The sequence below is a fragment of the Coffea eugenioides genome, chromosome 11 (assembly GCF_003713205.1).
Source record: "Coffea eugenioides isolate CCC68of chromosome 11, Ceug_1.0, whole genome shotgun sequence".
Lineage (NCBI taxonomy): Eukaryota > Viridiplantae > Streptophyta > Magnoliopsida > Gentianales > Rubiaceae > Coffea > Coffea eugenioides.
In genome coordinates, this window is record NC_040045.1 from 32470076 (window position 1) to 32487358 (window position 17283).

Genomic DNA, 17283 nt, shown 5'->3' on the forward strand with positions numbered 1-17283 from the left:
AAAACATGACACCCAAATTCTGGAAAGAAATTTCAGACAGTATCAACTCGCTCAAAGATAATGATCCACAGAAACGGTGCATGGACATATTGGAACTTAGTTACAATCATCTGCCAGACTACTTGAAATCCTGCTTCCTTTACTGTGGAGCATTTGAAGGAGACAAGGAGATCCCAGTTTGGAAATTAATATGGCAGTGGATGGCCGAAGGGTTTGTACAGGAAAGTGATCTGAAGAGTCTGGAGGATCTTGCTGATGATTACTTGAAAGATCTGATTGGTAGGAGCTTATTGATGGTTGCAAGAAGAAGATCAAATGGCAGAGTCAAAGCATGTCGAATTCATGACACGGTACGTACTTTGTGCGTGTCGAAAGCTAAGAAAGAAAACTTTTTGTCCTTGATAACCACGGATGATGAACCTTATGCTTCTTTTGACGATATTAGTGATTTTGATGATTTCGATCGTTCGAATTCTGTGACATATGAGGAATATCGACTAAGCTTTTCTGTTAGTCGAAAGCTCTTTCTCACGTCAAATCCTTCAGGCCCAAATGTCCGTTCCCTATTGTTTTTTGCCACCACAGATATGGATCCAAGGTGTCTTTATGATGCATCATTCATTTTCAGCAACTTTAAACTTCTTAAGGTGTTGGATTTGGGTTGCGTGAATATGGGCAGTTCATTTGCAGCAGGAATAATGTTGCTTCTTCAGTTGAGGTACATAGCAGTTGCCGGTTATATGGACTCCATTCCATCATCATTAGCCAAATTACAGTATCTGGAAACGTTTATTGTGAAGGGATGGAAAGGTAAGGTATTTCTTCCGATTACCTTCTGGAGCATGACAAGGTTAAGGCATGTTCATGTAGATGATCATGCTGTCTTCACCTTGCCAAATGAAAAGGTTGGTGGTTCCTCTCAATTAATCAATCTGGTGTCACTTTCCACACCCTCCCTTTCTTTTGGGGATACAGAGGAAATCATTGGGAGGTTGCCTAACCTTAAAAAGTTGAGTTGCATCTTTCCAAAATTGAGGAATCACTCCACAAGCAGCTATGAGTTTCCAAGATTGGGAGACTTAACTCTGCTGGAGTCACTCAAGATACTTTACCGTGGCAAGACTCTTGATACAGGGGAATTTCACTTTCCCGTGAATCTTAAGAAGCTCTCTCTATCAAATTTTTATTTGCGATGGGATCACATTTCAACGATTGGAGCACTGGAAAATCTTGAGGCTCTCAAGTTAGTTTCAATAACTTTTGAGGATACTACATGGGAAATGGGGGATGACGAGTTCTCAGAACTCAAATTCTTGAAATTAGACGCTGTTAACATTGTTGAATGGAATGCCTCCTGCGATCACTTGCCTAAGCTTCAGCAGTTGGTGCTACGGAAATGCGAGAAGCTCAAGGGAGTTCCCGTTGATTTCGTGGATATACCTACCTTGCAGATGATTGAAGTGCAGCTTTGTTGTGAAGCAGTTGAAAAATCAGTTGTGATACTTAAGGAGGAGGAAAAGCTTCGATTTGGAACTGAGGATCTGAAGGTCCTCATCAGTCACTAAATAATGATTCCAGGTATTTCTTTATTTAACCAGAGAACTTCATTTTTTTTTATCATATTTTTGCAGATTTACTTCCAGCAACTTGTTAAGGATTTTGGCTTCTACCATCTAGTTTCATTTACTGAATGCTTCTTCAATCTTCAGAAACTTCTGGTTGCAAGTCACTGTGTGGTATTTTTGGCGTTAAAACAGCCATTTAGTGGTAGATTTTTGCTCTAGTACAATTTTCACAGATACACAGTTTTCTCCTTGATCCTTCAATTGCTACACTCCCTAGACTTGCCTGCAAGAGTGTCCTCGTGTCATTGCCCCATTCATTTTAGTTCTGTAGTGATCTATGGTTCTTATTAGTTGTTGCCAAATTCATTGATTGATAATTTTGGCAGAAACTAGCTCTATTCTGCAAGGGCCTGAAGGAAAACTGACATGAGCATGACAAATTCAAATTCAATGGGAAGAAACAGAGGTATACAGAGATGGTAGGATGTGCTAATATTGAAGAGTGCCGTATTTTTGGAAAAGTTCTCTTCGGCAGGTTTGATGAGTTGTCAAAATCCAATAATCATCATCAACTGTACAAATAACCATTCTAAACGAAATAAAGTTCTTTTGAGAGTTGGTTAACCAAAATTTAAGATGCAACCCTTTGCAAGCAATAATCCCAAATATATATGACCAAATTAGGCCCTGATTTGCTGCAGAAAATCAGCCTTCGTCCATTTTGAACATTTTGAAACCAACATATAGATTGTTCAAACGTGTCCTCGCGTAAGCGCATATGCTAGAGAGACAAACTTCATCTCATGCTAAATGGCATTTGTCCCTTGTTTGCACACAAAATAGTGGACTAATACGGTGAATACAATTTACAATCAGATGAGAGATGTATTAGACTTGTCAGAACAGTAGCCACAAAGTGATGGACATCTCTTTTGCTTCACATTCTTTGGCTACATGTACTTTGATCTGATGCTAAAAGCTGGAAGGTGATGATCAACTTTGAAGCCAAACGACTCAACTTTGAAGTATCTTGCATTTTCACAGCATCAATTTTCTTTTTTTTGGCCCTCCTGCTTTTCTTGTGGGAAGATCAGGAAGTTTTTTGATTGCGCATTTCAGCCTTTTAGGCCTAATTAGTGTGCCAATATTTGTAGTTGATGAAGCCCAGAAGGTGATGATCAGCAGAGAAACAAGAGTCTTAGAAAATCCTGGAACAGAATGGGTAGACAATATTACCTCAGGTTCTGGTAAGAGCCATAGCAATTTTTCTCTATTGTGGATATTGTAGGGTTCAGCTTTCTCTTGTACTAAAGTGAAAAATTGATGTTCCAATACTTATGTGAGACTAAATCGAAATCGCATTTCTGTAAATATTCATGTTTCATCGTAGTTTGAAAAAAAAAAAAACAAACATAGACATGCTTCTGCATTTTACTTTGTCCGTTTTCAACGTTATAGTTTGATAAGCTTCCAGTTGAGCAAATCCCTCAAAAAGTCCTTCAACTTTTTTACTAATTCCTCCATCTTAAAAATAAGACATAATGGGTCTTTGAACAAAATTTTTTGGGTTAAATTGGTCCCTATGTGGCAGAACAGTCAAGAAAATTCAAATCTCACCACTACTTTGGTCTAATTTTTACTTGGCTACTCCACCATATAGGGACTAACTTGGCTCAAAAAAAAATTTTGTTGAAGGATCATTCTGTCCTACTTTTAAAATAGAGGACCAAACATGAATTCGTGAAGTATTTGGGGAATTTGCTCCTTCCAATTAAAACAAATAGCCGACTCATATTATTAATTGGGCATGTTGATAGATTATCAAGTTGCTGCTGCATACAACTATTTCAAGGCCAAACTTAGCATGGAAAAGAATCCAAATTAACTGTATCTGAAGACAATCACATGAATCCAGAAGCTTGCATAAATTTCAAGCCTTGAAGCTAGTTTCTTGATAGTAAATTCACCTATGAAAACTTTTCAATAGAATAAGAAAATGTCTCATTTTGTAACATGGCAGGCATAAGTCATAATGCTACATTGCAAGAACAAGTTGTCAACAAGATCCTTAATTAGGATACCGGGTAAATAATTACATACTTCTCGTGGTTTTATCTATTACCACATGATTTCTTTAACCTTTCAAAATATTCACATAATCTCCACTATAATTTTATATAAAGCCAAAATTTGACACAAAGGAGTCTTTGTAGAGTCGTTATTTGAAATGCTAGTATTGCCCTTATTCAAATAACAAACAAAATTTTTTTGGCTGAGGGGTGGGGGGAAGGAATGGGGAGGAACAACTTTTCAGAAAATTACAGAGGAATTTTGTTGATACACATGAAACAATAGGGGGATTAAGTAAATATTATAATTTCATCACACATGTTCTTGGAGCGTGTTTAGGTCATTCATTATGACTGGAGTTACATTCTACTCATTTTTCATTTTATATAAAACTATAAGGATTTATATGGTCATGTGATAATATATGAAATCAGAAAGAGAGAGAGCCGAAGGCTTTTCTGCAAAAAGCACATTCTTATAGACAAGTTCTTCTACAAATGCCTATAGAAGTTTTCCTCAATGACATTTCAAATAGTTTAGTTTCCAATTTCTATTGGCATTTGAAATGAAATATGATGTGGTCATTATCATGCTAAAATCCTTATAATTTGTAGATCGTCTTTTGGGTATCAACTTTTTTAATTTCAACTGTTTTATTTAGAATCTTAGCTGCGCATTTGGAAGCCAATCAAAACAACAAAAAAGGGGAGTTCAACATTTCTCAAGAATATTGTTAGATTGAATACGACAAATACCTTGCTTTCCACCTTAAGTAGTCAAAATTTTATCTTTGCATTTCTTAGCAGTAGTCAAATTATGCTTGACCCATTTCCTTGGTTATGCCCAATATGCTTTTCGTTGCAAGTAGGTAAACATTTCATTTTTTTTAATTACAATTACTTTATGTTACTTTGCAAGGGTCCAAGTGTCAATTTCAAGAATGATCTTTTTCAAAATTGGTATCATTTTTGGATTGGCTATATTATGTAACAAGCTTCCTTTATAGCCCTAAAAATTTATTTTTTTTTCCAAGGCTTCTAAGTGGAAAGAGATAAAAAGATGGCATAAAAGTCAAATCGAGGACCTTATGTTCACCTGGTTATTGTTTCTACCAATTAAGATAGCGTATTCTTTTTTCTATCTAGCAGTCTTACTTAGAATCATAGCCAGCCTATTCTTTCTAGAGCAAATTAAGAAAACACTAGAAGGGAACTGAACGCTATCTGAAGATTGTTAAATTTCACAAGACAAATACCTTCCTTTCCAACTTAAGTCTTAAACTATCTAAAGAAATCCAAAAATTTCTCTATGCCTTTCTTAGTCCAACAGAATGGTTATTCTTTACCTATTTCTTAGATTAGACTCTACATGCTTTTTCTTCCAGGTAGACTGACATTTCACTTTTTCACTACAACTACTTTTGGTACGTGCTACAAAAGGCCAAACAAAACTAATCGTGTATACTACAAAAGGAAAAAAAACATATACGTTCCCAAATTCATATCATTCTTGAATGGTTGCTTCTATGGTGGAAAGTAGGTTGACCTGTCCACCGTAGGCAGAAAGAGTGCTAGAAGGACAGCTCAGCACAAGCACATCTATCCATGTTTTTGGGGCCCAGTTGAGAGTAGGTGACGGGCAAAGCCTTTTTATCATCTGAAGGAGCTAAGAGCAAATACTAATATAAATTGGGTTGGGTGATTAAATAAATTAGTGAAACAATAGATGCTATACTGGAATAACAATAAGAGCCAAGTTTGTCCTTTTTGAATTTGTTATCATCAGAGGCGGAGGAAACAGAAGGTCGGATAAAAAAATTTCACATTAAATTAAATTGTTATTTTAAACTAAGCAACTAATTTTTATTTACATTGTAATTGTTTTTTAACATAATTGGGTTTCACCTTTTTACTTTATCATCAATTGCATTTTTTGCTTGCTTGTTTCAATGGATTTGCTATCATTAGATAATCCTATCACAACAAAATCTTTTAATTTAGCACTTACTTTTAAGTGTAAATTTTGATTTTTACTATGATTTGATTATCCGTATCATTAGATCATTTTAATGTTTAAAAATTCTCAAATTTTGACACTAATTTATTGGTCAAATTTGTGATTTATAGTTTGTCATATCCAGTACAACTAGTTGCAGAGTTAGAATTTAAATTCATAACCATCTAGTTATTTCAATAGTTCAAACGTTCAATCTTTGAAACTTTGAAACTTTTGTATTATGTGATTTATGTTTATGATTATTTTATCTACAATCTCAATTTTAGTTTCTTTGTGTATTATGTTAATTATATTTATGATTACTTCTATACAAATTTGATATCAATTTGAAAGTCACTATGTTACGTATAAGATTACTTATCTAATTTCTAAATTAAAATTAAAATCTACCAGGTCAATTATGTCACGATTCTGGTTTTTTGTAGCACTATGTTAATTATGTTTCTAATTATTCATCTACAATTTTGATTCCAATTAAAAAATCACTATCTATGAGGACTTAGTTAGAGGGATCGCTGTTAGTATAAACTTTTTAATACCATTTTCTAAACTTTCAATTTTATCCTTAGGGAAAAACTTTTAATTTTTGCTCTAATTGTTTAATCACATTTTGCCAATATAACTATCCTAAGTATTGTAATTACCAATTTACTATAACCTTATGAACCAAAATTCTTCAATAAAATTATTGTGAAAAATAAAATTTTTATAAAATTAATTCCTTTTAATTATTTATGTATATAATTACTCATCTACGTGAACTAACAATTAAATTTAATCCTTAAGATTGGAGTACACATAAATACATTTATGGGCTTTTAACTTACCAAAATTGCCTTTCAAATTTTGTCCTTCGCCAGTTTGGTTTGGGAGCTGCTCCCTTATGTATATAATTACTCATCTACGCGAACTAACAATTAAATTTAATCCTTGAGATTAGAGTACACATAAATACATTTATGGGCTTTTAACTTACCAAAATTGCCCTTCAAATTTTGTCTTTCGCCAATTTGGCCTGGGAGCTGCTCCCCAGCTGATGCCAATTATTGGATAATCCGACAAATCCAATTAACCCATTTAGAATTATCTTCTCCCAAGTCTCTTCTCTTCCCCTACCCATTTTTTTTCAAAATTTTCATTTTGTCATGATCTTAACTAATTTTGTTTTATTATTATTATTATTGTTGTTGGTTTTATTTTATTATTTTATTTTCTCTTAGTTTGTTAACTTGCTCATTTTTTAGCATTACCAATTTATGATAAGTTTTAGCCTCTTTTTTATATTCTTATTATTCAATTATTAAATAATATGTAATTTTGTGACATAAAGTATAAATGAAAAAAAAATTAGAAATTAGGCTTATTGAGCATTATAAGTAAATATTTAAAACTAATGATGGGTACAAAGAGTGGTATAAATTGATAATTTAGTTTGCAAAAATGAAATTAAATGAGTTTATAAAAAGTTAAAATAAATGGGTTATAAATGGGTAATTGGGTTATCCATTTCATTTTTTGATTTATCCATTTATACTCATTTAATTAAATGGGTATAAATGAGTTGACTCACTTATACCCATTACCCATTTTACCCAATCCAAACCCACCCAAGTCATCCATTTTGACACCTCTAGATGGAACCAGGAAATCTCGAGTGAATTAATGACTTTCTTGCATCAAAACCTGAGTTTTGTTATTAGTTATTATTGACAAGGTATTTAACATACCAGTCCAGTTTTCAGAGTTACTATCCCGAGTTCAACATGCCATGTTGGTACCAGCTGGGTTATGGTTGTGAAATTTGTTTCTTGTTAATTATTATTACAAAAAATATATATAATTGGAAAAGATTCAATTCTTGCATACTGAATAATAAATATTTATAGAAAAAATCGTTTAAAATGTCTTTCACATTTCGTTAAATGAAATAGTATTTTTCTCAAAGAAAAAAGAAAAAGTTGGTTAAATTATATTTAAAAAGAATTAAAAAGGATAAATGCAATAAAGGAAAAATGCTTTTGAACCAATAAATATAATTAAAAAATTAAATGACAAAAATTGGATAAATTACTTTAAACAAAATAGAAAAAAAGACCACTTTAAAATGTCTTTCGAATTCCTAAAGAGGCAAAGACATCATTTTAAAATAATTGGGGATGTTGCATTGGGTCAAAAAAATCTCACGGATGCTCAAACTGAAGACACGAAAGCAGCATCTTTATTCCTTCACGAAAACAGGCTTTATCTTAAGGAAGTGCCAAAATTAAACTACGCCCCCTTGTTCATTACCGGTTCTAGCCTGACTCAGCTTTCCACCATAGAAGCAACCTTACGTATAAGATTACTTATCTAATTTCTAAATTAAAATTAAAATCTACTAGGTCAATTATGTCATGATTCTGGTTTTTTGTAACACTATGTTAATTATGTTTCTAATTATTCATCTACAATTTTGATTCCAATTAAAAAATCACTATCTATGAGCACTTAGTTAGAGGGATCGCTGTTAGTATAAACTTTTTAAAATCATTTTCTAAACTTTCAATTTTATCCTTAGGGAAAAACTTTTAATTTTTCCTCTAATTGCTTAATCACATTTTGCCAATATAACTACCCTAAGTATTGTAATTAGTAAATTACTATAACCTTATGAACCAAAATTCTTCAATAAATTATTGTGAAAAATAAAATTTTTATACAAATTAATTCCTTTTTTATTTATGTATATAATTACTCATCTACGTGAACTAACAATTAAATTTAATCATTGAGATTAGAGTACACATAAATACATTTATGGGCTTTTAACTTACCAAGGGTAAATGCAATAAAGAAAAATCGCTTTTGAACTAATGAACAGAATTTAAAAAAAAAAGAATGGCAAAAATTGGATAAATTACTTTAAAAAAATGGGAAAAAAAAGAAGAAGGTACAACAAATGTGAAGATTGTGTAAATGTAGATACATTTTAGTATAATAGAATACTTAGTGAATGTAGGTGCATTGTTATCTATACTATATATAAAGTTTGAGGAAGGAATTTGGAGTTAACATTTTATGAACTTTTTTTATCCTTATAAAAACTAATTTTACTTTAACTATCTATAATTACTCATCGCTGCTTTTACTTCTAACTATTTAAGTATATGTTTTTAACATAACTACCCCTAAATATTATAACTACTAATATAAATTATTTTATGAAAATTATTTAAAACATTAAAGTTTGTTTCAATAAAAAAAATTTATTTAAAATATATTATCATAAATATTATCTATTTTTTGATTGCACGCACATTATGAAAAACGAAGTTGAATATGATTAATAGTCCTAGGATTAATAGTCCTTAAATCAATAGGACTAAATGCGCTTAATCAATAGTCCCAAGGATTATTGCATTTGACCAATTTTTCCAAATCTTCCCGCTAATGCCCGCAACTTGTTTCCCGCCAATCAAGCATGGGGAGCTACTCCGGAATTAATGATAATTTTTGGGTGCATACAAATATCCATAAGTTGTTGAGGGACATACATGTTATTTATCCTAAACGTACAATGGACATGGTGAAACTTCTTCTACCAGGTTCCGGTCACTACTTTTAATAACCTTTCTTGATCCAGGCCCACAGTGCTGTGTTGTCCTAATTTCCTTTGCTCTTCCCACCGTGCATAGGCAGGTCAGCTTTCCACCATAGACGGAACCATTCTTGAATAGCTATTCTTTCAAATTCATATCATTCTAGAATTTGTTAGCTCATATAAAACGCATCCTCTATACTACAAAAAAAAGAAAAAGAAAATAGCATAGTTTCTGAAATTTGCAACTCAAAGTCTTCTTGACAAGAAAACCGACTCTTGAGAAATTTGATTGAGCATTATGGCAGAGAGTGTTGTAGGCTTTTTGATTAACCAGTTCTCAACCTTACTTGCCCAAGAGACCACACTTTTGGGGCGGCTTAAACCAGATGTTCAATTTATCAAAGATGAACTCAGCAGTATGAAAGCTTTCCTCAGAGAAGCTGAAGCAAAGGAAGACAATGATTCTCAACTCCAAGAATGGGTAAAGCAGGTTCGAGAAGTTGCTTATGATACAGAGGACGTTCTCGATGATTTTACCTTCCGCTTTGATCATGGTTGTGCGGACGGATTCTGTGGCCAGGTTGAAAAGATCTATAACTCAATAAAGAATCTGAAAGCTAGCCATCGAATTTCTTTGGAGATAAAAGACATCAAGGCCAGAGTTGGAGAGATTTCAGCAAGGCATCAGAGGTACCAGTCCCTATATGGTACTCAAGAAAGAGCCTTCAGCACTTCTCGTCAGGCGAATGCAGATTTTGACATTCGTGCTCACTCACTCTTCATTGAAGAACCTCAACTTGTTGGGATTGACAAGCCAAAAGCAGATCTCATCTCAAAAATCCTTGATGATCATTCCCAATTGAAAGTAGTTTCGGTTGTGGGAATGGGAGGGCTCGGGAAGACTACCCTAGTGAAAAAAGTCTATGATGACACTGCAGTGAAGAAACAATTTCAAAGCCATGCCTGGATAACTGTTTCTCAAAATTTTCAGTTCAATATCATCATCAAGGACCTGATCCAACAATTGTACAACGAAATCAAACAACCAATCCCTCCCCAAGTGGAATCCATGAATGTTATTATGCTGAGTGAATGTGTCAAAGACTTCCTCCGAGAAAGAAGGTACATCCTTGTCCTTGATGATATGTGGAGTATAGATGCTTGGGAAGCTATCAAATGTGTATTGCCTGACTGCAATACTGCTAGTAGTGTTGTATTGACAACACAAATAGCTGATGTGGCTTCTGCATCTTGTTTAGGATCACTTGACTTCGTCTATAAGATGAAGCCTCTTTCTGATAAAGAGTCTTGGACACTTTTTTGCAATAGAACATTTCAGAGCAATGACTGTCCTCCAAATCTAGAAGAAGTTTCTAAAAAAATAATGAAAAAATGTGAGGGCTTACCTCTTGCAATTGTTGCAATGGGTGGTCTTTTGGCTTTGAAGGATAAGGGAAAGACAGATGAATGGGAGATAATTCTTCGTGGCTTTGGTAGCGAAGCAGATGGTAGTGGTAAGTTTGACAAAATTAGAAAGGTACTCTTCCTTAGCTACAATGATTTGCCTCACAATCTCAAAAGCTGCCTATTATAGCTAAGCATCTATCCTGAAAATTATTCAATTATTGTGGATGATATACTTGTGAAATGGATAGCACTAGGGTTTGTAGAAGGGAAAGAAGGAATGACATCCACTGATATCGCTATGAAATATCTGAAAGAACTTATCAATAGAAGCTTAATCCAAGCTCAACAGATACGGGAAGATGGCAAATTACAGAGATGTGGTGTTCATGATTTTCTGCGTGAAGTCATTATCTCAAAATCTAAAGAACAAAGCTTCACAACCATAGCCACTGGATATTACACAAGATGGCCTGACAAAGTTCGACACCTAGCAATCCACAAATTCACTGATAATCCACAAGGCTTTGGCAGCTTGAAGTGTCTTCGGTTTGTGGAAATATTTGGGTATGAAGATCCTCTCACAACTTCATTTTTATCCAAGTTTTTACGTGGTGGCCCTATGCTGCTAAAGGTGTTGGATTTAGATGGAGCTGAATTGGACAACATCCCAAAGGAAGTCTTCAAACTATTTCAACTCAAGTGTCTTGGTCTTTGTAGAACCAAAATTAAAATTATTCCAAAGTCTATTAGGAAGCTTAAAAACCTTGAAGTTTTAGCTCTGATGGAAACCAGCATAAAAGAGTTGCCTGTGGAGATTGTAAAGCTAAGAAAACTACGTTCGCTTTCCTTAGGCGGAAGTGGTGATTATTCAAATAACTTTGCAGCCTGGGGTGGTAAATCTCCAGATGGAATTGGAAAGCTTCTTTCCTTGGAGGATTTGAATACCATAGAAGCAGACAGTGATAAAACAGTAAGGGAGATTGGCAAGCTCATGCAGCTACGGCGATTATCCATCACAAAGTTGAGGGGAAAAGATGGAAAGGAGTTGCTCTCCTCCCTTCTGAGGCTGACCAACCTTCAAGAATTGTGCATCTCTTGCTTTAAAGAAGATGAGACCCTTGATTTCCAACATTCTATCTCTCCGAAACTTGGATTCCTTACATTACTATGGTTGAATGGGCGTTTGGAGAGAGTACCACAATGGGTGATATCACTTCAATCCTTGAGCATCTTACGCTTGTACAATAGTGGGTTCAGAGAAGATGAGAATGCAATAGGCTCCCTTGGATGTTTGCCTAGTCTAGTAATACTTGGTCTCATTTTTGCTTATGATGGGGAGACACTGTGTTTCAAGAATGGAGGATTCCGAAAACTCCAGACTTTAGAGCTTATGCAATTCAAAAGATTAAAATGGATGAGAGTGGAAGAGGAATCAATGCCTAGTCTCAAAAAATTGAACTTGGTTGTAAGCTGATGCAGGAGTTGCCTTCAGGCATCCAAAACTTGACCACACTTCAATGTCTTGGATTTTATGATATGTCTGATGAGCTAATGCACAGAGTACAGAATTTGGATAAACAAAGTGAAGATTATCAGACAATTGCTCATATCCCTGAAGTTTGCACTGGTTACTGGATTGATGGTCGATGGGAAAAAAGTTCCTCTAAGAGAAGAGAAACTAGAAACCAACTCTTGCACTTTTCAACATTCATTGATATCCAATTCAGTCATCTCTTCTATCGGCCTTAGGTAGCATACTAGCTTTTCCTACTATTTCATTGAGTTCTCGTTTACCTTTTTCCTTCTACAACTTGTTATATTTGTATCAAATCATATCATGAAATTTCAATAATCAACCTCAATTCCGCAAAATATGTACATGTACATTTACGGATTTATATTTTCTTTTCAAAGTTACCTCCATCAAACATGTTCTGGTTATGGTGCTTGTGTAAATTGAACTTGAAATGTGTAAATTCTATTTCATCATGATATGAGACATTTATCTAATTTTATCCCAAACAATGTGTTTGAGAACAAGTCATTAAATGCTGGGATGTTTTCCAATTTTTTTTTTTCAATAGCAATGAACACAGTTTAGAACCTATTTCAATTCATGCGATTCAGATACCACAGGCCATCTAAACTGATGGAAGAGTTGCCTTTGGATTCTATGATATGTCTATTGAGCTAACGCACAATGTACAGGATTTAGATAGATAAAATGAAGATAAACACAATTTCTCAGCATACCCTTGAAGACAAACACAAGGTACAGGATTAGGATAATGGTGGCAACTGATCCCAAACCTCAATGGACCGACACGAAATCTAGGCAGGATGGGTTCAATATATGTATGGAATTGAGTGTAGATGGGACAAAACCCAACAATACCCAATAAGAAATGAGAATACACACATAGGTATTACATGGAAGTTCCATGGACCCAATCTATTGAGTTTTTTGTTAATAAATAATTTTATTTCTGAAAATTTTTTCTTGAATAAACATATGTTTGAATTATATGTTCAATGTATGTGAATTTCCATGGCAGAACTTTATTTACGAGGCAAGATGTTGGGCTATCAAACCAGCAAAAATAAAATTTCTACTCTAAAAAGTGATTCCGCTCACATTAGATGGAGCAACAATTCTTCTTTCTAATAAGTGGTTCATCATAAGAACAATCAGAATGGGAGAAGCCCCCAAAACATCGCATTAAAAGTTCAATAAAGAATAGCAAACTAACAAAACTATTATGAACTTCCATGCATATTTGTACAGGTACAGAAAAATATAGATATGGATACGTCTTCCTAGATTTAGCCTTTCAACTTCTTTAAGAATGTTATTTTTAATCCTTGTCTCCAAATTGATTTACTTTACTCCCTTGGCAGACTAGACAAGAGTAGCTAATTGAAATAAGATTACAAAATTAAGCATAACAAATCAAAATATGGCATGGAGAGAGACCAAAGTTAAGAAACAGAAATCAGAAGCAGTTTTCAGAATTACAAATTGCTAAGTAATCATGAGGTAATGACTGCGATACGTATCAAGCGAGCAACTTTGCCAAAACTGGCTGCCTTGAGTGTCAGAAGATACCTACATGGCCGCTTGAGTGTCTCCTGTCCACATTAACAACTGGAGGGCTAGACTAGCAGTCCTCAAAATGGTGGAAGATAAAGACCTTCAAATCATAATTACCAATGTCAATATTTGATTCATGAATTTGCCTGGCTGACTCCATGGTAGACTCTGATGATCGATACACCTGAATAGTCTGCAATGTAGGAATTTCTCCTATCTCATATGGGATTTCCTTCAACTCTAAGCAGCCATTTAAGACTAATTTCTGAAGATTAGGGAAGTGACTACTTGAGGAAATCCATTCCCGAAGATCCGTATGTGACAGTTTCAAGAACTTCAGGCAAGGAAACCCGTGATCACTTGTTTCCCATTGAGGTCCATTGAAGAAATTATCTTTGATTTTGAGAACCTCAAGGCTTGGTAGCAATTCCAAGATTGACAGTTCATTCCAGTTTACATGGCTACCGATCAGAGTAAGCTTTTTAAGACTTGGTGGGAACATATGTGGATGAGGAAAGCTCCAAGCAACCATACCAAGGGTTTGATATTTGAATTTCAGTGCTTCAAGATGATTTAATTGTGAAAGATCAGGAAATGAAAAATTATCATTGCCCTTTGAGAAAGTCATATGAAGTCCCAACTTTCTAAGATTTGGAGTCCTTTCCAAAACTCTGTTGATAAAACCTGCAGGACATAGTTGCGAAAGCGATTGCAAATTTTCAAGGATACCATCTTGTCTCCAAGGCAAACTGGCAGCAATTTCCATCAGACTATTCCTAGAACTTGAAGGACGATCACGATCTTCCATTATCCCCATACCAGTGATCTCATGTTGCTGGGACAGTTTTGTTTGAAAGCATTGTAGACGTATAGCCGACCGTCCCCCAGTGGAACACTTCCTTGGGTCTTTCAAATGTAGTTCCCCTGAAACTTTTAGATGCCTCAGCTTTTCCATCTTAAAAATAGCGCAGGGTAAGATAACTTTCCCCCCTCTTTCTCCATCAAGAATGCAGGTTTCTAGGTTCCAAAGTTTGAACAGTGTTGAAGGTAGGGCCTCGAGCCTCCTAAGATGAAGTGCCAAGTCCCTCAAGTGAAGCAGGTCATTCAATATTCGGTCAGGGAAGTGGTCGAGTATAATGTGCCTTAAATCCAAGGTGTTGAGATATCTGTATACTGCCAAAGTATCCCGATTGAACACTGCATCTTCTGAGACATAATGAGATTTGTATGTATGGAAGTATTGACAATGTGAAAAATGAGGAAAATGTCCCTGATACATAAGAAAGCGTTCATAGTCACTAAAGGGAGCAGCATTCAGTCCACACTCACATTTTGGCAGCACAAATTTCTTTTCGTTAGTTTTTTTAAGGCACAATTCCCTCAACACGTCATGCATATTACATGATTTTATTCCACCATCAGACCTTTTCTTTGCTACTGTAACAAGACTTCTATTAACAAGATCCATTAGGTAATCCTCTGCTACATCCTCTAGTCTCTTTCCTTCAGTTTCCTGAATAAAGCCCTCTGCAATCCATGATTGGAATAGCCTCGTCACAAGGATATCAGAAATTTCAGGAAGTGATCCTAGATACAGAAAGCAGGATTTCAGCTCAGATGGCAGGTGCTTGTAACTCAATTCTAATGTATCCATGAATTCCTTCGAGCTACTACTGATGATGGACCCCATATTTTCATGAACCTTCCTCCAATATTTTTCATTGTTCTTCTCCCTGACAAGAATTCCTGCTATAACAACAATTGCAAGAGGTAGACCATTACATTTTGCAACTATTCGATTCGCTATTTCCACCAATTCCTCGGGGCAGCTGCTGTCACCAAATAGTTTACAGTTAAATAGATCCCAACTTTCTTTTTCATTCCGTGCACGTAGACAGTGGATGAAACTATTTTCTTTTACTCTCACAGCCTTCTTAATTCTACTGGTCATTAAGATCCTACTAAAATTTTTATCCTCTGGAAAATATATCTTCAATTCATTCCAGACCTTAATGTCCCACACATCATCAATCACAATCAGATATCTATGCCCCTTTAAGCATTTATACAACTTCTGTCCCATATCTTCATCACTCATACGGAAAATTGGATCTTTACGACTCAGAATACAGCGTAAAATTCTACACAGTAAGTTTCTCATTTGAAATACTTGAGACGCACTAACCCATGCACGAGTATGAAAGTGGTATACAACTGACAAATCATTATACAATCTTCTAGCCAAAGTTGTCTTACCGATTCCTGGCATCCCAACAATGGAAATAACTTGACGTCGCTGTGGCCCGCGGGTCAGCTTGTCTTGCAGTTCTCTTGCCTCATCCTCAAATCCAATCACGATCTCACTGTCTATAATGGAATTTCCATCTATTCCGGACAAGTTTTCCTCCTCTTGTGAGTTCGTCAATCCAAGAAAGGTATCATCCCTGTGGCCGTGTACTTCAACAGATCTTATTCTTTCTACTAGATTACGAACAATATGCACCGGTAAGAACAAAGGAATGCAAAGATGAAAAGACGCATCTCTGATCATACCATCAACTTTAAGCAAGACCTTATCAATAGCTGGAACAATATCCATGGCTAAATCACGATCCTCTGGCGGTGGAAACAAAAATGGTGCATGGCCATCAGTGGAAGCTTCTTGCACTGATCTGAGGTAGCGTCCTATCAATTTGATATCTTCACCAAAAGAAACGTTGGTCTCGTTAGAAATGGATCCTCGGTCACAAAGCAGCTCCAGGTCCTCCAGGATGAACTGGACAGCCTTACAAGCCTTAGCAACACTGTCGAAACTGAAGTACAGCTTTTGAAAACTTAAGATCAGAGGCACCTCCCTATCCATTTGGTATCTTCACCGAAAGAAACGATGGTCTCGTTAGAAATGGATCCTTGGTCACAAAGCAGCTCCAGGTCCTCCAGGATGAACTGGACAGCCTTGCAAGCCTTGGCAGTTAGCAACACTTTCGAGACTGAAAGTGCGGCGCTTCAAGACTATAGATTCTGTTCCCGTCCCTTGAATTTCTTCTTTTTGTTTCCATTGACATGGGCTTGACTAAAAGAGTCGAGAAAAACTCAATATCAATTCTCTAACGCTTTGCAAGGAACTTAATTATGGAAATATCCATATCCATAATCCAACATTTTCCCGAGTCAGCCAAGGGGATGGGGCCTATATACTTTGCGCAGGGATTCCTGGAAATTGCGCCAAGTCAAAAATCAACTTCTGATACAATAACAAAAATAAAATAAAGATTCTAATAAGCAATCCATGTAGCGGTATAAAACTTCAGGAGCTAAGTCCATGCTCCTAAAAACAAAATTAACCTAAAATTTTCTGGATGCCTATGTCCAAAACTATTACGTTTGGTAGCGTACTCAAAAAATAAATATTGGGCGCCCACAAATGAAAGGGATAATTCCAGAAACCTCCCCTAATGTTTTTGATAGTTTCACTTGGCATCCTCAAACTTTGATAAATCTGAGTTGCCTCCCTTACTTTAAATTTTTTTGCATAATTTACAACCCATTTTAAA

The 17283-nt window shown here is 35.3% G+C and overlaps 3 protein-coding genes across 3 annotated transcripts; 2 read left to right on the forward strand and 1 right to left on the reverse strand.

The window, feature by feature from the left end:
- The first annotated feature begins 9529 nt into the window (after positions 1-9529).
- LOC113752293 (disease resistance protein RPM1-like) lies at positions 9530-10825 on the forward strand. Its single transcript, XM_027296414.1, has one exon. It carries the CDS (start codon positions 9530-9532, stop codon positions 10823-10825), a length of 1296 nt encoding a protein of 431 aa, XP_027152215.1.
- A 90-nt stretch (positions 10826-10915) lies between these two features.
- Positions 10916-12112, forward strand: LOC113752294 (disease resistance protein RPM1-like). Its single transcript, XM_027296415.1, has one exon. The coding sequence runs from the start codon at positions 10916-10918 to the stop codon at positions 12110-12112; it is 1197 nt and encodes a 398-aa protein (XP_027152216.1).
- A 1396-nt stretch (positions 12113-13508) lies between these two features.
- Positions 13509-16592, reverse strand: LOC113752295 (putative late blight resistance protein homolog R1A-4). The gene has a single exon (XM_027296416.1). It carries the CDS (start codon positions 16590-16592, stop codon positions 13797-13799), a length of 2796 nt encoding a protein of 931 aa, XP_027152217.1. The 3' UTR covers positions 13509-13796.
- Positions 16593-17283: the final 691 nt, after the last annotated feature.